This window comes from Hakea prostrata, chromosome 2 (genome assembly GCF_041222555.1).
Source record: "Hakea prostrata isolate BN-2017 chromosome 2, UWA_Hpros_2, whole genome shotgun sequence".
NCBI classification, from domain to species: domain Eukaryota; kingdom Viridiplantae; phylum Streptophyta; class Magnoliopsida; order Proteales; family Proteaceae; genus Hakea; species Hakea prostrata.
Genome location: NC_142601.1, coordinates 30,125,259 through 30,150,615, shown reverse-complemented (window position 1 = coordinate 30,150,615; position 25,357 = coordinate 30,125,259). Strand labels below are relative to the sequence as shown.

Below are 25,357 nucleotides of genomic sequence, written 5' to 3'. Positions count from 1 at the left end.
GAAGCCAAAGCCAGCTACTCCACTTATGATCTAGAGTTGTATGCAAATTGTTTCAAATCTTGAAACATGGGCGGCACTACTTATTAGGGAGAGAATTTGTGCTCTATTATGTTCATGAAGTCCTCAATCATCTTCATACACAAAAGGTCATCAGTAATAAGCATGCCAAGTGGGTAGCCCTCAGTCATTAAGTACTATGCAATGATGTTCCATGAAGCCTCTAGGATTCAACAAATTGTTCAGGAGTATTCAGGAGATAAAGACTTAGGCACCATCTATCGAGAGATAACATAGGGAGGACAACATCCCCAATACTTTATACATGAAGGGTTTCTATTCCATAGGACTCAGATCTGCATTCCAAACAGCTCCTTTTGACATCATCTCATCAGAGAATTACATGGAGGAGGACACCGCAGACACTTTGGAATTGCGAACCTGCACAAGTAAATGGATCGGTACCATGCCTCGTATATGCAGAGATGTAGCAATGGTCATCATCATAAGCCGGGTATGTCAACTTTCCAAAGGAAATTTGCAGAATATAGGTCTCTACTCTCCTTTGCCTATAGCCCCATCAACTGTGGAAAGATCTCGACATGAACTTTGTTTTTGGGTTACCCCTTACCTAAGAAAGTTTGGTTCCATCTTTGTAGGTGGATAGGTTTACGAAGATGGCCCACCTTATTCCTTGCCATAGAACTTGTGATGCCAAACATATAGTTAAATTTCTTTTCAGGGAGATAGTATGGATCCATGGGTTACCCAACACCATTGTATCTGATAGAGATGCCAAGTTTATGAGTTACTTTTGGATGACTCTACGGTTGATGAGAAACATGATGTTACTATTCTTAGTAGCATTTCACCCTCAGACAGATGGCCAGACATAAGTGTTAAACATGACTTTTGGAAATCTGTTGCGGAGTCTTGTTAGGGATTATGAGAAGACTTGGCCTATGGTCTTAGATGTTGCAGAGGTTGCCTACAACAATTCAGTCAGTCGAACTACAAGGAGGACTCCTTTTAAGGCTTTACTAGGTATCCAACCACATAAGCTAATTGATTTAACACCCCTGCTAGCTAAAACCAAGGTAAGCATAGAAGCAAATGAGTTCCTACAACACATCATGGAGATACATGCAGACGTCAGAAGGAAGATAGCTCTTAACACATAAATTTACAAGGCACAGGCAGATCAACACAGGAGAGCCCTAGAGTTTTGAGCTAGGAAGCGTGGTGATCGCATTCATCTGAAAAGTTATCCAGCCGGAGTAAATATAAAGCTTCATCCCAAGAAGATGTGATCCTATCATCCTACAAAGTACTCACTCGTGTGAGACCCGATGCCAAAATCTTAGAGTTGCCACCCGAAATAGGTATTAATAATACTTTTAATGTGGTAGATCTGGATGTAGGGCGTCAATCGATGAAGGAGACACTGAGCATATGCTGCGACTGCTCCAATCCACCTCTTCGGAGCAAAATACATAGACGACATGCTCAAAACCACATGAAAGGACCTGGATACCATGCATTCTTAGTCAAGTGGAAGGGCAAGCCCATCAGTGAAAACACATCAATTCATGCAGATGATTTCAAGAGGATCGATCCTGATTTATACAAGAGATAAATGGCTTTAATCCATTCATCGGAGAGAATGTTCCAAGCTAGGGAGAATTGATGTGAACAACAAAAGGGCGCCCAACAGAAGCCACAAGAGGGCCTAGCATTCGCAGCCCCTAGGGGTATTTTTGTCTCTTTTGGGTCTTTTTCTTTTATTTGGTTATGTAATTTAGTTGGGTTTCTAATCTGTTACAAAATCCCAATTAGTCTATTATTTTAGTTAAAGTTGTTTAGTTTACTTAGGAGTCCAAGTATAAGTAGTTAGGTCTTTTAGAAGTTGGTGTTATTTTGGATTCTTGTAAAGGCTATATGTTCTTATGCCTACTGTTGGTTTTATAATTATGTTCATTCCTATAGAATTTCAATTTTAAACTTAGGGTCGAGTGTGAACTCATATATAGGAGGGTTGTTTCCTCAAAATTTTAAGACCACTAGTTCTTTTAAAAGGCCTAAAATAGGCTAAATACCAACTTTGAGCCCAAGTTGACCCTTAATATCCCCTGGAGATGGGCTTGAGTTCACTTGTGTTGGGCCCTAAAAAATTACTAGATCTCGCCCAAGTTCTCATTAACTCGAGCGAGATCCTAGTTTTTCTCAAGGGCAAGATTTCCCTCGAGAGCGAGATCCTAAACCATGGCTGGAATGACTTTGCTGAAGTTCAAAACCTGCTCTGATTTGACCTTCTGAATCCCTCCTTAGGGAAGGAGGAAAAATCTTTCTCTAAAGACCCATCCTCTATGCTGGTCTAAGGAGAGCTTCCTCCATCAGAAATCTATAATTAAGTGGCTTAGCTAGGAGACTCGAACACTACTATCTTTTTTGTTCTCTTAAAGCTCGTTAAAATTACGACTCTATCCCTCTCCTTTTAGCAGTGGGGACTAGATCTCAAACGTCCCTTCCATCGAAGCTGAGGTTGTCTCCTTCACCTCCATCCTCTCTCCTCCTCCTATTCTCCACCGTTATGGTAAGAAATCTTTCTCTCAACACCCATCTCGCCCCCTAAAGAAAGCAAGATCTCGCTTGCATTTTTTGATGGGCCAACTCAATAGAACTCAAGGCCCATTTTGGGGGTTTTAAGGCCCAGATTTGGCTCAAACTTGGTAGTTAGTCTAATTTAGGCCTTCTGAACACATTGGTGGCCTTAAATTGTGAGAAAACAGCCCCAAGTATGAGTTCCAACTCAACCCCAAGTTTGAAACTGAAATGTTGCAAGAATGAACATGCAATGTTATAAAACATGAAATATAGAGCCTTTAAGATGTATGAATTAAGAACAAGTGTATCAAATAGCTTAAAAAGCTACATAATTCCATCCATATGAGTACAATACAATATCACATTCTCGACCCTCGAGAGTATAGTAATATAACCATCATGAGTTCAATGTAAATCATATGTTCATAATAGAAGTGTTCGGTATGGCTCATGCTTCACATTTTGTTGCCACCGTCCTCCCTTGATGTATGCGGGGTTGGGGTTGGGGGGGGGGCTGTCCCAATGGGGGTTGTAGGGGTAGCACCCTTGGGCCTATAGAGGCTTTCTATCATTTTGGGCCTTGGGATTTCCTTTGCAGTTTGGGCTTGGGCCCATGAATGGCTGTTGTGGCCTATGTTAAGGAATTCCTTCAAATGGCTTTGTTTAATCTTCCTTTCTTGATGTAGTTGTGCTGAACTTGCTGTGGGTAAAGATCCGGTGTCAATTTGCTAAAAATTTGGCAAAAAAGGGGCTTTGGAGTGGTTTTGGCTAGTTTAGAGGTGAGAGACAGTGAGAGAGAGCGAGACGGTTGAGATCTCTGTTTGTCTCACTTGAAAGGGTGGATTTTAAGAGGCTAAGTGGACTGAGATCTCGGTCAAACCAAGATCGCGAATCAAGATCTTGAACTTGATTGAGATCTTAGTCGAGTTGGGGTAATTTGAGAGTCTTGCCAAAGATCTTGTGTCAAAATCTCAGCAAGATCTCGCAAGATCTCATTCTATGCCCCCCGCCCCACGTCCCTCAGCCCCTTATTAATTAATTCGTTGATCTTAGGCTTCTTGATTCTCTTTGTGCCATCCCCTTTTCTAAGTAAATCCTTGCTGCTATCCACTCCCATAAACCTGTCTGCGCCTTGGGCTCGGATTGTTTCAGTATAGACTTCTTCTTGGCCTTTAGGGAGTTCATCCAAGATGACCTTGTACGTGACATTTGTAGTTTCTTCATGAATCGTCCCAACTTTTCTTCATCAACCAGACTTTCCTTTGTCTTCTTCCCAAGAAGAAGGGTGCATCCTCGCCTTTTGCCCCATCTCCCCCTCTAACTTCCTCTATAAGTTTATTGCTGGAAATCCTTCCTAATTGACTCAAATCTGTGATACCCTACATTGTCATCCATAATTAGTTTGCTTTCATCTTTGGGAGAAGCATCTCTAACAACATTCTTCTTTGTGTTAAGATCATCCGAGGATTCGGTAGATCCTTCCATTCTACGACTGCCCTCTTGGAGGTTGACCTCTGTAAGGCTTTTGATTCTCTTTGCTGGGACATCATCAGTGAGACCCTATTGCTAATGGGTTTTCCCACTCCCTTTATCTATTGGATTAAGTTTTGCATCTCCGCCCCCATTTCTCCATTACCACAAATGCTTTCCATGGTCTCTTTCCCTGTTGGGTTGGGATTTGTCAGGGCTATCCCCTCATTCGTCTTCTTCTTCTCTCTTGCCCTAGAGGTTCTTTCCCACATATCCAATCCAAGATTGATCAACTTCTCATGTCCTTCATCCTGAAATGTAAAGCCCTCAACCTCAGCCATTTCACTTTTGCGGACGTCATGATTTTCGCTAATCTACCCACTCCATTTCTAATATTTCTCCTCCCTCTCTTTTAGAATCTCTCCCCAGCCTTCGTATTGACCTCTAAAAATCCACCCTCTTCCTGTTCAGGGTCTTAGATTTGGTTAAAGCCTCTATTCTTTAGTTCATGGGCTTCACTCTTGGCTGCTTCCTGTGACCTACCTTGGTCTTTCCTTTATTCCCCGCTAGGCTCATCAATCACCACTGTACCCCCATACTCAACCACATTCGCAAGAAGCTCCAACTTTGGAAAAGCAAGCTTCTTTCATTCGCTGGTCGAGTGGTCCTTATCTACTCTGTCCTTCAATCAGCTTACCTTTATCAGTGTGAAATCTTTGCCCTCCCAAAAGCCACCATTCGAGCCATGGAAGCTCTCTTTAGCTCCTTCCTTTGAAAGGCTGTGAAGCTTCCAGATTTCTTTGTCTCATCAGTTGGACCCAAGTGTGCAGCCTTAGAGAGGAAGGCAATATGGGGATTAAGTGGATTTAAGACTATGATAATGCAAATGATCTCAAGCTCATTTGAAAGATCTCCACCAAGTATGACTCTTATCTCCTGAAGCATGATTCCATCTGGATGCTCTTATCCTTACCAAACCATCTTAAGTATGGAAAGCTTCTCCTTCTTTGGCCTCTTCCTCTCTCGGCAATTTTCACCGGGATTTCAAATGGTTCGTCCATCTCCTTTTGGATCCCTGGGCATCCATCCTTTATAATTTCTTTAGCCCCCGCATTGTGTATCGCGTATCCTTAAATTTGTCACCTTCTCATCCTTTATTTTAGATGGCTCTTGGTTCCCCCTGACCCAGTCTTACTCGAGTCTCACACATGTTTGGTCCTCTCCCCCCTTGTTTCCATCCTTCCTTGTGATTGCTTTATTTGGTTGCTGACCTCCTCAGGCCTTTTCATTACTACCTCGGCTGGGAAGCACATTCGTACTCCTCCTGACTTGGTTCTTTGGGCCCTTTTGGTTTGGTTCAAAGGCCACATCCCTTGCCACTCTCTCACCCCTTGGCATACCCTTAGCCTTTGCCTACCCACACAGTTGTCCTCATCCATCACCACATCCCTACTAGCCTTACTTGTATCCTTTGCTAGAATGGTTTTGAGGACATTGACCACCTCTTCTTCTTCTTCTATCATTTATCCCATTAGCTTTGGGGGGAAAGCCTTATATGGCTCCGCCCCAAATGCTCCTCTATGGGTTTGCTAGCAATTTGTCTTTTGGTTTTAAGGTCTTTTTTTGAGGAATCCATTTGTGACTAAGTTGGCAAGTTGGTTGGGGAAGCTACTATCCATACCTTTGGTGGGAGTGTAACCTTAGGAGATGGACCTCCAACTGTACATCTTTCGACTTGATTAGGAAAGCCATTTGCTTGGAAGTCTCCTCTAAGTTGCATTTGATTCCCCATGCCTTGTTGGCAATACCCCAAGGAACATGCTTATTGTTGTTACCTGGGGTTTAGATTCCACTTTCTAGCAAGGTTGTCAAGGAGACAAGGTGACCAAAGTGATTGGACATCACTTAAGTGCCAAGGCGACAAAGTGGCACCTCGGTAGCAATATGGTGACCAAAGCTGTTGGGGCACATTCTTTTAGTAAAACTATGTTATGTTGCACAAAAGATATACAAAAAACTGATATATTTTTAAAAATCATAATTATGAAAGATTATTATAAAGAAAAACATAAGTTCATCTCGTCATAATACAAATATAATATATATATATATATAATAGCAATTTGTGACATAATGTAATAACATTATAACATATGATTATGAACTATATAAAATTATAAATATGGAAAATGAAAGAATGAGATTTTTTTTTTGGTTACATGGGAAAAAACATGCATGAGCTTACGATAGAGTACCTAGAGCATTAATTGGCAAGTACTAGAGAAAATAAGTCTGGCAAGTTAATATGTGGATATAGTTAAGGCTATGTATGATGGTTTAGTGACAAGTGTTAGAACACTGAGGGGACAAAGTAATGAATTCCAATTACCATTGGATTACATCAAGGATAAGCTTTAAGCCCATATATATCACTTATAATGGCTGAATTAACCAAAGACATTTAAGATGAGGTTCCGTGGTGCATGTTTTTTGCTAATGATATTGTGCTAATAGATGAGACTCAAGTAGGGATTAATACCAAGTTAGAATCATGGAGAGCAACTTTGGAATCAAAATCCTCTAAACTAAGTAGAACGAAGACATAATAATCTAGTTTGTAGCTTGGTTATGATCGAACGGATGATAAGGTGGTGAAACTTGATGATAAGGAGATTCCTCAAAGACATTTATTTAGGTACCTTGTTTCAATCATAAAGGAAAAATGTGATATAGAGGATGATGTTTCCCAAAGAATTAAAAATAGGGTGGATGAAGTGGAGAGATGCACTTGGGGTCTTATGTGATCGATGTATTCCTTTAAAACTCAAAATAAATTTTATAGGGCCGTCGTTCGACCAACTATGATGTATGGATCAAAGTGTTGGGCTGTTAAAAAGAATCATACAGATAAACTCTATGTAACAAAAATGAGGATGCTACGATGGATGAGTGGCAAAATTAGGAAGGAAGATACAAAATGATCATATTAGAGTTGGTTTAGGAATAGCTCCAATTAGTGATAAGCTATGAGAAAGTTGTTTGAGGTGGCACGATCACATCCAACAGAGGCCTGTAAATGCCCCTGTATGGAGAAGTGATATAATCCATATTGAAGGAATTAGAAGAGCTAGGGTAATGTAGTACTGTATTTGATTGATCAAAACAGTAGCCAAGTAGGACCTTTCATAGGGAATCAATTTCAGATTTGATAGACTTAAGATGAAACAGAATTCAGATGTGAAAAAGGGTTGAAACTAGAGTGGTATTATAAGGATAATAACATAACAATATGGGTTGAATAGATCTTCAAAATAGGGGCAGAACTATGATGAAGAAATTGAAGGGACAATATGAGGGAATTGAGAATAGCAATGTAACACCCGGGCTTCACACTGCAATGTGCATTGATTGGATTGAACACCAACGTACCTTGATCGAACACAAGGATTCTCCATAAAGAGGGAATGCTAACAAAGCAATTTGATTTCAATTGATGAGTTGTGTCTCACCTATTACATAAGTCTCTTTATATAACATTCTAAAGAGATATAAACATTAAAGGTAACATCCAACCACTAGCTAACACCATTTACCTATTAATAACTCAACTACTACCTAACTTTTGATAAATGAAACCTCCTTTGACAATAAGTTCTTTTATTTTCAAAGCACACCCTCTTTTGTTGACTTTTCAAAAACTAGACTTGGGCTTAGGTCTAGACTATGGAGATCAAAATATGTGGGCTAACTTTAACCCACTAAAACAACACTAACCTATGAAAATCATGGGCTGATTTGGGTGATAACTTTAGGTCTTTGATGGGCCTAATCTAATGGGCTTATTCTTTCTTAAATATGTCTTCAATTTTGCATCAATTCTCCCCGGCTTGAAAACATTCGTCTCCGACAAATGAATGAATGACATGTAACATTCATACAAATCGGGATCGAGTTTCTTGAAATCGTCAACATGAATCCAAGTACTATCATGTCGTGGACGATTTTTCCATTTAACGAGGAAAGCATGGTATTCAATGCCACTACGAGTAGTTTTGTAGGAGTCATCCAAAACCTCCTCAATGTCAGTGATTGGAGTCTGGAGTTGGGGTAGCCTCAACATTTGTTCAATGTCTCCATCATCAGAGTGGTGTCCTACATAAAGATGTAAGTCAACCACGTTGAAGACATTGCTTATGTTCAATTCTTCTGGTAGCTCGAGTACATAAGCATTTGGTCCAATGTGTTTCAGCACCTTGTATGGACCCATCTTCTTTGGATGGAGTTTGTTGTTGACCCCCTGTTGGAACCTTTCTAGATTGACACGAACCATCACCATGTTTCCCGGTTGAAACTCCAAATATCGTCGATGACGATTTGCTGTAGCCTTGTAGACATCATTGTTGAGAGCTATTCTTCGGCGAACATCAACATGTACCTCTGTGATATGGTGTAGAGACTCGTCAGCCTCAATACTCACACATGCTTGTGGTGGTAGTGGGATGAGGTCTATAGGCCATCGGGGTTCAATTCCAAGTAGAATCTCAAATGGAGTATGACCTGTCGTATGATTAACTGAGTAGTAGCAAACTCAACTATGTCGAGTATGGACGGCCATGTCTTCTCATAATCACGAACCAGGTGCCTCAATAAATTTCCCAAGCTTCGATTCACCACCTTTGTTTGCCCGTTAGTTTGTGGATGGAATGTAGTTGAAAACTGTAACTTTGTGTTAGTTTTCAGCCATAATGTCTTCCAAAAGTAGCTTATGAACTTGACATCCCGATCTGAGACAATGCTACTTGGTAATTGATGTAGTCGTACAACCTCTTTAGGGAAGAATTTGGAATGCATAACCGAGTTCCCAAAAAGAATACTCATCGTGAAGTGAGTATTTTTGATGTTGCTTGCTTTGTTGTAATTCCTTATATGACATGTTGAAATCTTCATCAGATGCATACTCATCACGTTTCTGATCAATGCTGACTGCATGTGCTGAGAATGCGCTAAGAGTAAGTACTTTTTGGCTGAATGCATCATCAGCCATTGTATTCTCCTTTCCTGCTTTGTACTTCATTGTGAACACAAACTCTTGTAGATAAGCAACCCATTTAGCGTGCCTGTTGCTGATCAACTTCTGTGAATGTAGATACTTGAGGGCCTCATGATCGGTATAGAGAATGAACTCTTTGCGATGAGATAATGTCTCCAATTGCGTAACACCTGGACAACAACATAGAGCTCCAGATCATATGTTGAATAGTGTCGCTTGGCATCATTGAGTTTCTCGCTATAGAAAGTGATGGGGTGCCCTCCTTGCATCAATACACCTCCTAGACCAATATGTGAGGCATCAGTTGCTACCTCAAATATACGGTCAAAATCTGGTTGGCAAGTATTGGAGCCTCTGTCGTCTTTTGCTTAATAAGATGAAAGGCTTTGGTTACCGCTGCTGTCCACTTGGACTCACCTTTGCCTTGCTTCAAACACTCGGTAATAAGTGCCATGATTGCACTAAAGTTCCGAATGAATTTCCCATAAAACGATGCCAAGTCCTTGAAAACTACGAACCTCCATGGTTGTCTTAGGTGTAGCCCAATCTGTTATACATTTTATTTTCTCTGGATCAGCTTCAACCCCCTGTGATGAGACAATAAAACCAAGGAACACAATCTTTGGCAGCATAAAGGAGCATTTCTTGAGATTGATATATAGCTTCTTATGGCAAAGCACTCTCAAGACTTGCCATAGATGATCGATGTGATTGTCTGGATGCTTGCTGTAGATCAATATATCATCAAAGTATACGATCAAAATCGACCAATAAAAGGATGGAGTACCTATGTCATCACCCTCATGAATGTGCTAGGTGCATTCGTCAAACCAAAAGGCATAACTTTCCATTCGATTGGTCCATCCTTGGTCTTGAAGGCAGTCTTCCACTCGTCTTCAGGCTGAATACAAATCTGATGATAGCCACTTCTAAGATCCAATTTAGAAAAGATCTTAGCCTTCGGATAGCATGTCTAACATGTCATCAAGCCGCGACATAGGAAACCTATACTTGACTGTAATCTTGTTGATTGCTCTACTGTCCACACACATGCGCCATGAGCCATCCTTCTTTGGATTGAGTAATGCTGGTACAACACATGGACTTAAGCTCTCCTGAATGAGTCCTTTATGTAGCAACTCATTCACCTATCTTTTGAGTTTGGTGTGCTCTGTTGGGCTAAGGCGATAAGCCGGTAGGTTTGGTAACATCGAACCCGATACCAAATCAATGGCATGTTGAATATCGTGAATAGTAGGTAGCTCATTAGGCAACTCATCAGGAACCACATCAGAAAAATTAGAAAGTAACTCTTTGATGGGTGGAGGGAATGTCACCTTAGGTGGAGGGGTAACTTACCTTATAACAAGAGCCAATACCAGCCCTGTATCATGGCTAGTGTGAATGAACTCCTTGTGAGGAACAACCAACAACTTCTTTTGCGATATGGATAACAACTTTTGTGCTTCAATGGTCCCCTTTTGGTTGGTCCTCAAGGACCTCCGTTGACGCATTTTAGCTAGGACATTGACTGGGTGGAGGACAGTGTGAAGTCCTTTGAACTTGAATACACACTGATTTTTCTTCCCCCCGACCATAACATTGTTATCATACATCTATGGTTGACCAAACAGAACATCAGTAAGATGCATAGGGATTACATGACACCATACCTCTTCCTCCTCATATCAATGGAGCTTCAGTGGTACGGAACACCGTTGATTTACCTCTAGACTATTCCCATTCAGCAAGGATACCTGATATGGTTGAGGGTGCTTCTCCACCTTCAAGTTTGCTTTCTTCGCAAAGGTGTTTGAGGTAACGTTGACGCAGCTCTCACTATCAACTATCACCAAAGCAGTATTATCTCCGGACTTTATTCGGCTGTAGAAGATACAATTGCGCTGCCAGTCCTCTCCTTTGGTTTCAGCCACCAAGATGCAGCTTACTATATGAATGCCATAAACATCACATCTATTATCATCATCCTTATGACATGCAGCTCCGTCATAGTCGCCATCATCGAGCGGGTATGGGAATAGATTAGGATCTTCTTCCTCTGTTGACTTTTCAATCTCATCAACAACATTAATCTTTTGACGGTGTGGGCAGTATTTAGCATAATGTCCAACCTCTTGACAATGAAAACATTGTGCTTGGCTGCCACTAGTCATAGGAGCCTTGCCCTTATCTTGTCGGGTAGGAAATGTGGGTTGATACCAAATAATGTAGAACTATATTCGATTGATCAAAACAGTAGCCAAATAGGACCTTTCATAGGGATCAATTTTAGATTTGATAGACTTAAGATGAAACATAATTCAGATATGAAAGAGGGCTGAAACTAGAGTGGTATTATAAGTATAATAACATAACAATATGGGTTGAATAGATCTTCAAAACAAGGGCAGAACTATGATGAAGAAATTGAAGGGACAATATGAGGGAATTGAGAATAGCAATTTAACTCTCGGGCTTCACACTGCAAGGTGCATCGATTGGATCGAACACCAACCTACCTTGATCAAACACAAGGATTCTCCATAGAGAAGGAATGCTAACAAAGCCATTTGATTTGAATTGATGAGTTGTGTCTCACCTCTTACATAAGTCTTTTTATATAACATTCTAAAGAGACATAAATATTAATGGTAACATCCAACCACTAGCTAACACTACCTACCTATTAATAACTCAACTACTACCTAACTCTTGACAAAGGTTAACTCCTTTGACAATGAATTCTTTTATTTTCAAAGCACAACCCCGTTTATTGACTTTTCAAAAATTAGACTTGGGCTTAGGTCTAGACTATGGAGATCAAAATATGTGGGCTAACTTTAACCCACTAAAACAGTACTAGCCCATGAAAGTCATGGGCTGATTTGGGTGATAACTTTAGGTCTTTGATAGGCCTGATCCAATGACTTCTTCTTTCTTAAATATGTCTTCAATTCTACATCATAGGAGCAGACCTAAGATTACCTTAAGAAAGGTGGTGAGAAAGGATATGCATAGCTTTGGCCTTATATCTAGCAGGGCCTCAAACAGATCTAATTGGAAGGCAAGAATCCATGTAGCCAACCTCATTTAGTTGGGACAAGGCTTGATAACGATGATGTGGTCTACAATATATACAATTATTACCTTGTTCCTCAACTTAAATATCCAATATTTTTTACTCGACTTTCTTCAAGTAAACAAATCATTCTCGAATCCGAATCAGAATTTAACGTGTTTGCTTTTTTTTACCTCTTTTTTGACTGAAACAATGAATTAATAGATCACATTGTTCCGATGAAACCTGAATCCGAAGTGAATAACTATTGTTTTGGTAGAATAAAATTTGTTGTTTTGAAAAAAAAAATAAAAAAAGAGGTTTACGTACAAAATGTTAGAAAAAATTACTGCTTTAGTGCCTAGGCGGCAACGCTGCGCAAGTCGGTAAAGCAACAGATCCTAGGTGATAAAATAGCTGAAATCTTCAATGTCAAAAGAGTGGCTCATCACCTAGGCGGTTTTCCTTGATTACAATGTTTTCTGGTCTGGTAGCTAAAGATCGTTTTCCTGTGGGTTTTGGTATTGGTAATTTATTCATCCCCACCCCCCACACCCCACACCTCAAAAAAAAAAAAAAAAAAAAAAGTATTCGTTTCTCTCTTATATTTAGATCCATCATTTTAGCAGGGGGAAAAAAAAAAAAAGGAACAGTTGGAAAACAAAAGGAGAAAGGAGTTGTAGACCAACTATGGCGTTCATACCATAGAAGGGTAGACACCAGAGGGAAATGGAATCCTACTTCTTTGAAAAGGGAGAGTTCACAGAGTCTCTAATGGCATCGAAGAGGCCTTTAGCTTTGTCAAGTTCAAACACCTCCATGGCATGAAAACCCTTTTCTTCGCAGTATGCCACGAACTCAACACCACTCTCCTGCAATATTTTCATAAACTCTTTTTGCCGATCAGCTATTGGATCCTCTGCGCAGTAACAATCCAACCACCTTTGGCTCTTCAACACCGCTATCTCCGATTCCGATACCCCTTTTGCCATAGGGTTACAGTACTAGTGATCTTGATTGGTGCCGCTTGGCAATGACAACTCCCACAACAGATCTGCCGATGACAGCGCACAATCCAATCATCTATCTTTCTCAGCTCCGATTTTGTCCTCTTGATCCCACTGAAGAAGGGCTGATTCAAAATCATCCCACTAATCTTCAATGAGTGAAGTTCAAATCTCGTCGCCTCATTCGCAGTGCCGCTTGGTAAATCATGTTAGCGCCAGCACTACTACCCATGAGGTAGAACTTTGAGAAATCAACATAGTCCTTTAGCCATGGCTCACCAGTGGATTGGGAATCTTGGTTTTGCACCACTGATCGAATCCATTAGGTTGTCGTAAGCCGCCGGAAGATGTTGATCAGGAGCGAGGCGGTAATTGACAGAGACAATGGCAACATTGAATTCTTGAGCCATTTAGACACAAAGGTTGTGGAGGGGTTGGGGTTGGCATGGTTTCCGGCGACGGTAGTTGGCAGTTCTTGGGCGAGGTGCGGTAGACTCCCTTCACCCATGTAAGGGTTGGGTATGAGAGGGTTTAAATGGGGGTAGTTATGTCATTTGACTCTAATGAGGCTAATATGGTCATTTAACTCATGACTTAATAGAATTTTGGATGGAATGTTAAAAGTGCAACGTGTAATTTTGAGAGTCTGCAATCTATAATTTAGGGCACCAAAGTGTGCAACCCAGATTTTAAGCCCCACTATAGCATGCAACATGTAATTTTCTCTAAAATAAATTTGCGAAGAGCACAAATGTTGAAGATATATTCCTTTTTTTAAGGAACTGCTTCTGAACTTCAAAAGGTACAATGAGTGCTGTTTGTGCGGGATACCAAGGGCATAGCACCTGATCAGATCTGAGACTTGGCTTTGTGGATTCTTGGAGTATGTGTTATTAGGAATGTGGAATGATACATTCCAACTCCTTCCTCCTGACCTGCTCATGGTGCAAGTATGTCACTCTGTTAATTTACTGTCTTTATATGCTATTAATAATGCAATGATTATTTGTGGACCTTTTGCTGTAGGTGGACTTTATGCTAGTAAAGAACTGGGTATCTTCTCGAGTCTTAGAAACTGAATACCCTCCCATGTTTATAACTCAATTAGTTTATTTTGTTCGAAATTTTCCCACATTGAAGCTCTTTTTTGCATTTAAGTGTTCCACCAATAGATGTTCAAAGAGTTTTGAGTCCTCTACCTTGTAATGTAATCTAACAAAAGATTCAATACTCTTTGCCAATCTCAATCGAGAGTTCCTACTAGCTTTCCTGGTATCCTCGCAACAATTTCTCTATTTTCAAAAGGAGTTTATGAATGTCGAAGTCATGGAGTATGCCTTCACCTTGTAATATATTTGTTTGTAGATGAGATATCTTGTGTCAAATTCTCAATGCTACTACCCCACTGTTAACATCTTCTCAAGAGGCCATTCTAGCTAAGACCAAAAAAAATCAAAACTACAAAATTTTGCTGAAATTCTATTCCTTTTTTCCTTTCCTCTCAGTTTTGCTTGGCCATTGTGAGGTGTAAATTTTCAGAAGTACCAACCCTAAATGTCTGGAATTCCGGAATTTCTGAAATGAGATAATCAACACTTTTGAAGTATTGCAGTGCTTCTCATTTTGATACTGTCTCATTTCAGCCTGGCTGAATTTTGCAAAATTTCGCCAGTGAGATTTTGAACTATGACTAGTAGTGACATTTGAGTTGTTCAATCTCAACTTTTTAATGCTCTCACCCATTGGTTGGTTGCTCATTTGATAAAATTATTTATTTTCCATTTGCACTTCCTGTTCATATTTCCCCCCTCTTTTTCTCACTTGAAACTTGGTTTTTGTGTATGAACAGTCCGAAAGAAAAAAACGAAAAGCTCAGTTACAAGAAGCTAACAAGAAGAAAAGGCTTCAGAGGGTGGAGCGTAAGATGGCTGCAGTGGCAAGGGAAAGAGCATGGGCTCAGAGACTAGCAGAGCTGCAGCAACTAGAGGAAGAGAGGAAGGTATCTGCAGCATGAAATGAAACAGGTTAGGGTATAGTATCCTTTCTCTGGGGAAGGTATGCTATTCATCATTTATGAATCTCCAGATCAAGCTTCTTGAACTCATAAAACTGCATTTGCTTTGTGAAGCCTGGGCTTGGGATTTTATGTGTCTTTTCTTTCATCTCTGTGTTTCAGGTAGTATTTTTTTGCCCCTTTCTTTTTACAATTAAAAGTCAGCAGGCTTTGACTAGATTGGGAAATTATCTGATGCACCATTATATGACACTTCATTATAGTGATTTTACTTAAATTACAAAATAATAGTGACATATTTCATGGGTCACCTGTCCTGCTTTGTGTGGGTTATTATAAAGTACTCCCAATTTGGTAACTGTTTCTTTAGGCTTCAACAATGTTTTGAAGGTTATCAAGAGAATAGGAAAGATGGTGTTGTGATAATTGGGGAAAACAGACTCATGAAAGGTCATCCTACTTTGAATGTGTGTGTTATTTGGGCGAGTTAAAAGTGAACTCTAAAATGCTTGGCTATATAGTAGTGTAGGATCAGTGGTATCAGTTCACATTTTGTAAGTATTTGCCAGCAATGGTGTTGTAAGGTAGTAGCAATGGTGTTGTAAGGTAGTAGCAGTAATATCAGTAATTTAAGGGTAGAATTTTCTTGTTAGGATCTTTTATGATTCTCTTTGTGATATTCCACATTGGGAAGATCTGTTCTATTTTGACAAGTTATTAGTATAAATAAAGGCTCTACTGTCTCTTTGACATAAAGTCACAAATTTTCTCAAATCTTACAACATGGTGTCAGAAACACCTCAGATTTGAGAACCCTAAATAGGATGACCACCACCACCATTGCTGGACCAGCACCACCACCGTAGGACCACCACTATCTGCTGCCACCTTTTCTCTCTTTCTCTTTTTCATTGCCATTGCAGCTATCACAAACCATTGCTAGCCCCTTCTCTGACCTGCGATAGCTTATAGAGGTATTGCCTAGCACTTGCGATCCCTTTAGGGCTGTTGCTAGCCCTCAGAATCACTGCCGGATCCAACGACTAGGAGCATCACCCACCACTTGCAATTCTCCGAGGGGTGTCGCACCTCCCATCTAGCCCCAAAACACCCAGCGATAGCCATAGGAGTTTTGCTTCCACCCTGTGACACTTCTAGGGTCATCGACTCTTGCCGCAACCACTTAGATCTACTTATGATTGGCTCTAGGCCTCTCGCCTCCCCTTGTGAGAGCTCCTAGGGCCATCACCCCTTGCTCCTATGCATAGTTGTTAAGGCGTTGCCTAGGCGTCTAGGCACCTTTGGAGCACCTTAAATTGCGCTCGCCTTATTTTTAGACCATAAGCCTTGGGGTATGAAGTGTCGCCTTATACCCTTGGGCGACAACTTTTTTTCTTTTGAATTGCTTTTTAGATTTTGATTGTAAATTATCTATTGGTTGGAACCTATATGTATATTTACAATGACGCTACATGTGTTCAAATGTTTAAATTAAAAAAAAATAAAAATTAAAAGAATAATGACTTGAGACGAGCCCAAGACTTGAGCCTAAACTCTAAACCCTAATCTCTTTCTCTCTTCTTCTCTTCTTTTCTTTTCGTGATGACACTCCGGCAAGTGCAGCGTGCTAGTGACAGGCGACAGCTTTGCAGCGACAAGCAGGTAAGTTCTTCTACTTCCTCTAGCTTCTTTCTTCTTCTTTTTCCTTTTTTTTATTTATTATTTTTTATATTTTAAATAATTTTGTACAAACCATTTGCAGTGTCAATGGTCTAAAGTTGCAGTGGCTCTCTGGTGAAGAGAATAACGTCACTCGAACCATCTCAAGTTGCAGCGGCACTCCGGTAGCTTCTTTTACTCTCAGGCGGCTTATTCTTTTTCCTTCTAAACTATTTCGGTGCAAACTTGTTGCAGAGCTGGTAGTCTAAAATTGCAGTGGCACTCTGAATAACATCCCTCGAAACATCTCAAGTTGCAGTGGCACTCTAGTAGGTGCTTCCTCTATCCGGTGACTTCTTTCTTCCTCATTTTCCTATTTTTCCCCCCTAAAAAAATTTGTTTGTTCACCGTCTTCTCAAGTGATGGTATGTCTCCAGTCTTTTTTTTTCTTTCTTACTTTATTATCTGTAATTCAGAATATTGGCATTGGTTTCTGCTTTTGATAAGGCAGCAGTACAATTCAAGGCTGCCAATGACTAATTGAGCCATGAATGCATACTTCCTTCCTTGAGATTCATTTTTGATCTGATTCCGACCATTTACTTTATACTTTCCCTATTTCCCCATGATTTAATTTAAATTTTGAATCTTTAAATCTAGATGCCTAGGCTCATATACCCATTCTCTTTGTAAGCGACTTGATGAGGACATCAGTGGGCAGTTCCGAGTTTACCGGCGACGCGGACGTAGAGATCATCCCACAACAACAGCTATATGGATGGACGACGAGTTCAGAGGTTATCGGATTGCTAAGATCTTATGGTTCAATGAGAAGCATTGCTCATAGACAGTTTGTCATGATATTTTCCTTAGTCTTAGTGGGTTGGGTAGTAGTTTGCTATTGATTTTTTTAAAATTTTATGTTTGAGTCTTTATAGGTTGGGTCTAGCATCTATTTTGGGCCCAATTTTGAATTATTTTGGGTTTGGTTTGATTGAAGAATTAAACTAATTAAGTTAATTTAAACATATTATAATTCACTGGTTGAAAATTTATAGAGAAGACGTGGACGCTCATTGAAAGCAAATGCTATAGATGACTATTCACTTGAATGCTGCAGAGGAATCTGGACTGGACTCGAAAATATGTGTTGGATAAATGTCAATCACATTTCATTTTAGGGTTTATTAGTTTGATCGTTAGAAATGAATATTTTGGCAGAAGAAATGGCTAGGCTCCAGCTGAGAAGTCCACAGTGAGGAGACTCTTTGGTCTGCTTTTCTGTCTAGCACCCAAGCAAAATTCCTATTTTGTGCCATCCACGTCGCTTGCCTGTCTATTCATTCCACTTTTACGAGACCCGATGACGAAGAAGTGGACCCCGTCGCACATGGGTAGGAAGGAACCCGGTTACCCTTTGAGAAGAATTGGACCCTTTTTCTTATTTTAATATATCTATGGGTATAAGAAAAGGAAAAAATAGCAGAAAGAAAGCAAAGGGAGTTTTCTATTGTCCTTTACTCTTCTTTTAGCCTCTTGCATATCTACAAACACTTTAGGCAATGCGGGTCTTTCATCAACATCTACAATCCTCAATACAATCATAGGAGGTTGTGATGCTCTAATGCAATTTTCCACAACATGCCAAAATGTTGTAGAAAATGTTGTTTCAGCTACTTTCTTCCCTGCTTCTGTCTTGGATAAATTGAATTTTGTCCACTCCTCAAAAATGAATAAGTGCTTTAAGTCATCCTTGTGTTTCAATAAACTTTGCAGTGTCAAAAATAAAGTGGCAAATCTAGTCACTGCAGCCCTCACAAGATCCCTGCCATTTTTTTTCTGTCTCAAGGCCTCTAGCAATCTTGTGTGCCTATAAATGAAAGTGGTTATTTTCTTCCCCTAAATTATCACCTTCTTATATTGTTTTAAATTCTCAACGTCCTCTAGCATCAAATTAAGACTGTGGGCTTCATAGGGAGTCCAATATAATGTAGTCCTCTTCTTCATTAATAGTGCCCCTGCTGCTTTGTAATTTGAGGCATTATCAATCACCACTTGATCTACATGCTCTTCCCCAATTTCCTTAACTTTGTTATCCAACAATTGAAAAAGCATTTTTGCATCTTGCACATGGTTGGATGCATCCATAGAACCAAGGAAGAATGTTCCCTCTGGACAATTGACAAGAAAATTGATGAGGTGCCTACCCTTTTTGTTAGTCTACCCATCATACATGGGTGTGCATCCATACATCTTCCAATACCTTTTCATAACTTTTCATCATGTTCATCGTTCTTTCTTTCGCATTCTTCAATAAAGGCACCCTGACTTCATGGTAAGTTGGGGGTTTATACCTAAAACCATATTGTGCAACAGACTTGATCATCACCTCAAAGCTTTTAGCTTTAATTGCATTGAATGGAATGCCGCACTGATACATCCAATGAGCGATGTGGTTATCCACTGGCTTCTGTTCTTCCGCGGATCTCATTCTATTCAAGATTGTTGTTTGAGTAGCACCCTTTGCCCTCCTTCCATCAACAACTTCTTCAGGAGTGCGTCTAACATGCATATCTTTAGGACCCCTTACTAGTGCCTTATTGAGGGCACTTTTCAATCTCTTTGATCTTGTCCCAGAGCTTGATTTCTTAGAGCACACCTCAGACCCAACACTAGGTAATTTCCCTCCTTTAGTTGAGGTAGGAGTAGGATGTTTTTCTCCAATTATTTGTTGAATATCATCATACTTCTCATTATCCCAATCAGTAACAACTGTCCTCCTTTCATTTTTCAACAACACTGCATTCATCTCATGGGCAATTGCTGCAGTGATCTTGGGGCACTTCACAACATCTCCATATCCACCCACTAGATGTTGCTTCAATCTTGTAATTCCTCCTTTAAGGTCTTTGTTGCACAAACGGCACCTGAATGTATTCCTATCAGCTACATCTGGCCAATACCCATACTTCCGCCCTTGGTCATTTGACTTGGCCTTTCTCTTTGGGTCTTTTGAGGGATCACAAGTAGCTTCACCCCTAGCTGCTAGAACTGCTGGATTATCAGTTGGCCATTGAAAATAACCCAAAAATATCTACAAATAAAAAACATAAAAATATACAAATAATCAACCAAAAGTAAAAACAATAATAATACTGATACCACAAAACCAATTAAACAAACTAAATAACCATAATCAATTCTGATAAAGGATAAACAAAACAACCCTTAGTTTGGATCTTATTATTTTTTTATTTTTTTATTAATTGCATACCCACAGAAATACATGTATAATATGTTTCCTGTCTAAAAGAAATAAGCTTAGAGAATCCACCTGGCTGGAGAAAATAAACAAAGAGAATGGCCGGAATCAGAGATTTCAAAATGAGATGTAGGCTTCTAGATTTAAAGATTATAAATTTAAGTCAAATCATGGGGAAATACCGAAATAGGGGAAGTTTAACATAAATGGACGGAATTAGAACAGAAATGAATCTCAGGGAAGGAAGCCTTATCAAATGCGGAAACCAATGGCAATATTCTGAGTTATAGAAAATAGATAACAGAACAGAGTTAATAAAAAAAAGAAAGAAAGGAAGATGAGGCATACTGTTGCCCATCACCTGAGAAGACGGTGAACAAACAGATAAACAGATTTTTTAGGGGGAAAAAAAGGAAAAAGAAGTCGCCGGAGAGGGGAAGTACCTGCTGGAGTGCCGCTGCAACTTGAGATGGTTCGAGTGATGTTATTCGGAGTGCCGCACTGCTGCTGCTGCTGCTGCTGCTGCTGCAACTGGTTTGTACCATAATTTTTTAGAAGAAGAATAAAGGGAAAAGGAAGAAGAAGTCTCCGGAGAGTAGAAGCAGCTATTGGAATGCTGCTGCAACTTGAGATGGTTCGAGGGACGTTATTCCCTTCGCCGAAGAGCCGCTAGAAGTTCACACCATTGGCCCTACAAATGGTTTGTACAAACCTATTTAGAATTAAAAAAAAAAAAGGGAAAAAGAAGAAGAAAGAAGCTGGAGGAAGTGGAAGAACTTAATTGCTGCTGCTCGTTGCCTGTCGTTGCACTTGCCGGAGTGTTGTCGCGGGAAGAAAGGAAGAGAAGAAGTTGCCTGTCGCCAGCTCACTGGCCGCTGCTTGCTGGAGTGTTGTCACAGGAATGGAGGAGAAGAAGAGAGGAAGAGAGGAAGAGAGAAAGAGATTAGGGATTGGAGTAAGTGTGAGACTCGTGTCAAGGGCTTGATTCGTTATTCTCTTTCAATTTTGTTTGTTTTTTATTTTTTTTTTATTTTAACATTTGATCACATGTAGCGTCATTATAAATATGCATATAGGTTCAACCAATAGATACTTTACAATCGGAATCTATTAAGTAATTCAATATATACGTTCAATTTGGCATCTTTCTTTAAAAAAAAAAAAATGCGGACGCCTTGGTGTATAAGGCGTTCGAGGTGCCTCAGGTGATGCTTCATACCCCAAGGCGGCCGCCTTATTGCCTAAAATAAGTCGACACCAATTTGAGGCGCTTCGAAGTTGCCCGGACGCCTAGGCGACACCTTTAACAACTATGTTTCTACTATTTGGGAAGTTACCAATGAGACTTATTCAAAGGTTCGAAATGATGTGCAAGGTTTTGAAATTTAACGGAAAAGTCATTTGTTGCAACAAAAGGAGCTCTCCAGTATTATAATACTCGAGGATATTATCAGAGCCTTGACTTTTATAGGCCTTTTACTCCATTCTTTCCTGCTATTGTCTCTTTTTATTAGAAGTGGGAGAACAAGCTTTGAATATATGATTTTTTGGTGGGCCTCAATATTTAGTATGATCAAATCCATGCTCAAATTCTTTCATAGGAACCTTTTGCATCTTTGGAGCAAGTTTATTCTATGGGACATTGAGGAGAATCGCATGACAACTTTGGTGCATACTCAGACATCTGCCAGATTTGCGTTGGTGGCTGGTACAGGTAGTAATCAGAACCGTACAAGTGACTCTTCTTGCACACCAATTAAATGTGAGTATTGTGGTTGAGAGTGTCTTACCAAGGACAAATGTTGCAACTTGTATAGTCGTCTAGCAAATTCCTGTGTAGGAGGAAGGAATGCTAACCAAGGAGAAAACCAAACATTTTCCCATCAAGTTAATTTTGACATCTTAAGTACTCTAACGAGCTCCAACACCTTTGCCAGTTGATGACTAGGCTTGACGTGGCCCCTTCTACACCAACTCCTAGTGCGAGTGTAGTTTCCGCCATAGTTCCCCTTTCAGATACACAATCATACCACACACATTTTTGGTTGTCATAGTGTCAATTGGGCTTATCCTTCTTCAATAATTGACGTTGGGGCGACCGACCATAGATTGGCTCTTCATTTTTGGTTCATGCTTATTCTTTTGTTCCCTTGACTCAGGTTTTTCAAACTGTTGATGGGTCTTTTTCTCCTATCTATGGAAAGGGATCTATTATTAGTTCACTTTAATTTGCATTATCCTGTGTTTTGTATGTTCCCAAATTTTTGTTAATCTATTGTGTTTTAGTAGTTTAGTAGTCTTACCCGTGATCATAGAACAAATTTCGGTTGAAACTTGCAAAATTTTCCATTTTGGGAACCTCAAATGAAAAACTAGGGGATTGAAAAAAAGACCAAGTTTCGATCGAAATCGTTGAAATTTTGTTGAAACTTGTCGAAACCTTGAATCTTGTTGAAACTTGGTTCAACTCAGTTGGATCAGCTGGTTTATGAGAAAAAAAAATTCTCAAATTTCGTGGAAACCTGAGACTTTTTCCTGCAAGTTCCGTAGCTTTCCCAAATTTTCAATTTTTTTATTTTTTATTTCTTTCATGTTTCCCCAAATACCACGACAAATACCCCCTCCATCAGAACTTCCCTATCCAAATTGCGTATTCCCTCAGACTTGTTATCTTAGACATATTGATGACCAGACTTATAAAGTTACAGTTGTCGATTACCTTGACAACCATAGGTATAAAATGTCATGGGATATCTATGTTTGTTGGTTGGAGGAGAGGATGTTACAGGCATAGTACTACTCAGCTCACAAGATGGATCCACCGAGGCACACCTCTTGGCACTTAGTTGTACTTTTCTTTTATTGTCAATTACTTTGTATTTGATGTTTTGAAGTTAGAAATTATATATTGAATGTTATGTACTTAAGTAGTTAAATTTATAGTGTACTTCTCGGACAAACTCTACATTGATGTCATGTACATTGAACGACATATCTACATTGAATTTTTTAGCAAAATACAGCCAATGTGTTCTTTATACTCTAATTAGCTTAAATGCAGTCCCACCCTAAAATACTTCCTAAAACTTGTCGAAACTTCATATCAAAACTTGCACAAAAAAGTCCTAAGTTTCCTCAAAATTTCTCAATTTCCCACCTAGGTTTTCCATTTTCACCTGGTCAAAACTTGAGTTTCCCTCGAATTTTTTTTCTGCACCCTTGATATAAATTGCAAATAACCTTTTTTTCCTTCTCACTATGTGTTTCAGGACCTAGATATGGGGCATATAATTGTTAGTGGTAGACATCAAGGGGGCTCTATCTACTGGATAGGTCTCCATAAGCTTTTTCTACAACCTTTGGTTTCACTTATCCTGCACTTTTTACTTTGTTGTAGTGGCATTGTAGATTAGGCCACATTACCTTACCTATTTTATCTTAGTTTTTTCCTAATTTGGTCAAATGTAATTTGAATATTGAATTTTTTGTTTTAGCTAAGCAGACTAGACATGTTTACCCAGTTTGAAATAATCGCAACATTGTTCCTTTTGCTAGTATTTACTTTTATGTGGGGTCCATTTTGGATTGTTTTTATTTATGTGGCCATAGGTGGTTTGTTGACTTCGTTGATTGTTGCATTAGAACCATGTGTCTACTTCACAAAAAAATTGATGTTTTTTTGTGTTTCCAAATTTTTCATAAAATGGTTCATACACAAATTGAGGCCACTATAAAAATTCTGTGTACTGCTAATGGGACTGAGTATTTGGGTGGGGCGTTTGCTTATTTAGTTAACCATGGCATTATACACCATACCAGTTGTGTCGACACCCCTCCTCAAAGTGGGGTTGTCGAACGCAAAAATAGACATGTTCCTTGATGTTTACTATATATGTGCCTCCTCAATTTTGGGAGGATGCAATCCTTATTGCAGCCTATTTGATTAACGAAATGCCATCTCGAGTTTTGCGGACAATAACTTTTACTGTACCACCAAAGGTTTAAAGGTGTGTTGCTTTAGCTCGGAACCACCATCTTCATGGTAAGTTAGATCCGCGTGGGTCACCGTGTATTTTCCTCGGTTACCCAACTACTCCGAAAGACTATAAATATTATCAATCTACTTCTCGTTGTTTCTTTGTCTTTATGGATGTTGTGTTTCAAGAGCAAGTTCCCTTCTTTTCTCCTACACCTCTTCAAGGGGAGTATTAGTGAAGAGGTTTTGGTCATTTTTCCTCCTTAGATATTTCTCCTGAGATTCCTGTTGATGATCCTTTCTTGGAAGATGGAGTGACCGGCCAAAAAGAGCTGGTGATTAGATTATTGATGTGCTGGGGGGGGGGGCAATGACCTCGGAAGACTTATCAAAGGTAATTTATGAGAGAAGATCTCCCTTCTGTATTGAGCCAGTCGGAAGCTCCTGCTCCTAACGTTGAGGTAATAGTTCTTCGTGGGTCTGTTTCTGAACTGTCTCTTAATCCTACTTTGGACTTACAATTGCATTAAGAAAGTAGCTATGCACATGCACCAAATATCGTATTTCCAATTTTGTTTCATAATAGTCCTTATCTCTTGAATTTTAAAGCTTTGTTTCCTTTTTGTGCTTTACTTCTATTCCTCACCCATGGCATGGAACATTGTCTCTTTTAAATTGGAAGGAAGCAATGGATGAGGATATGGGAGCTCTGGAAAGAAAAAAAAGGACATGGGAATTGGTGTTTTTGCCTTTAGGAAAGTGGATTGTTGGGTGCAAATATGTTTTGTGATCAAGCACAAGGCAGATGGGACTGTGGATAGATACAAGGCAAGATTGGTGGCCAAGGGCTTCACTCAGATCTATGGGATAGACTATTAGGAAACATTTGCCCAATTGTCAAGATGAATACAATTTGGGCTATTCTCTTATGTGCAGTGAATAAGGGATGAAGCGTGCAACATCTAGATGTGAAGAATGCTTTCCTCCATGCATAACTTCAAGAGGAGGTATACATGGATATGTCATCTGGATATGCTACCACTGAGACGCATGGGAAACTGTGTAAGTTAAAAAGTGCTTTGTATGGTCTTAAGCAATCACTAAGGGGCTTGGTTTGGGAGATTTCATAATGCCGTAATTTCTAATGGCTACAAGCAGAGTAATGCTCGTCATACCTTGTTTATCAAGAGAGAAAATTCCAATACCACTATATTTCTATTCTATGCGGATGATATTGTTAGCCAGTGAGGAGGAGATTGC

General features: G+C 39.7%; 1 protein-coding gene and 1 pseudogene across 5 annotated transcripts in view; one reads left to right on the top strand and one right to left on the bottom strand.

Annotated features, from left to right (window-relative positions):
* The window catches only part of LOC149024205 (uncharacterized), a 72,609-nt gene that overhangs the window by 9,040 nt on the left and 38,212 nt on the right, over positions 1–25,357 (top strand). For all 5 annotated transcript variants that reach the window (XM_089144512.1, XM_089144513.1, XM_089144517.1 and 2 more), the window contains exon 3: positions 15,036–15,210. In XM_089144512.1, coding sequence (XP_089000638.1) covers positions 15,036–15,200 — 165 coding nt within the window. In that variant the 3' untranslated portion in view covers positions 15,201–15,210. The remainder of the gene's footprint in view (positions 1–15,035; positions 15,211–25,357) is intronic.
* LOC149024206 (putative carboxylesterase 9) lies at positions 12,917–14,929 on the bottom strand (annotated as a pseudogene).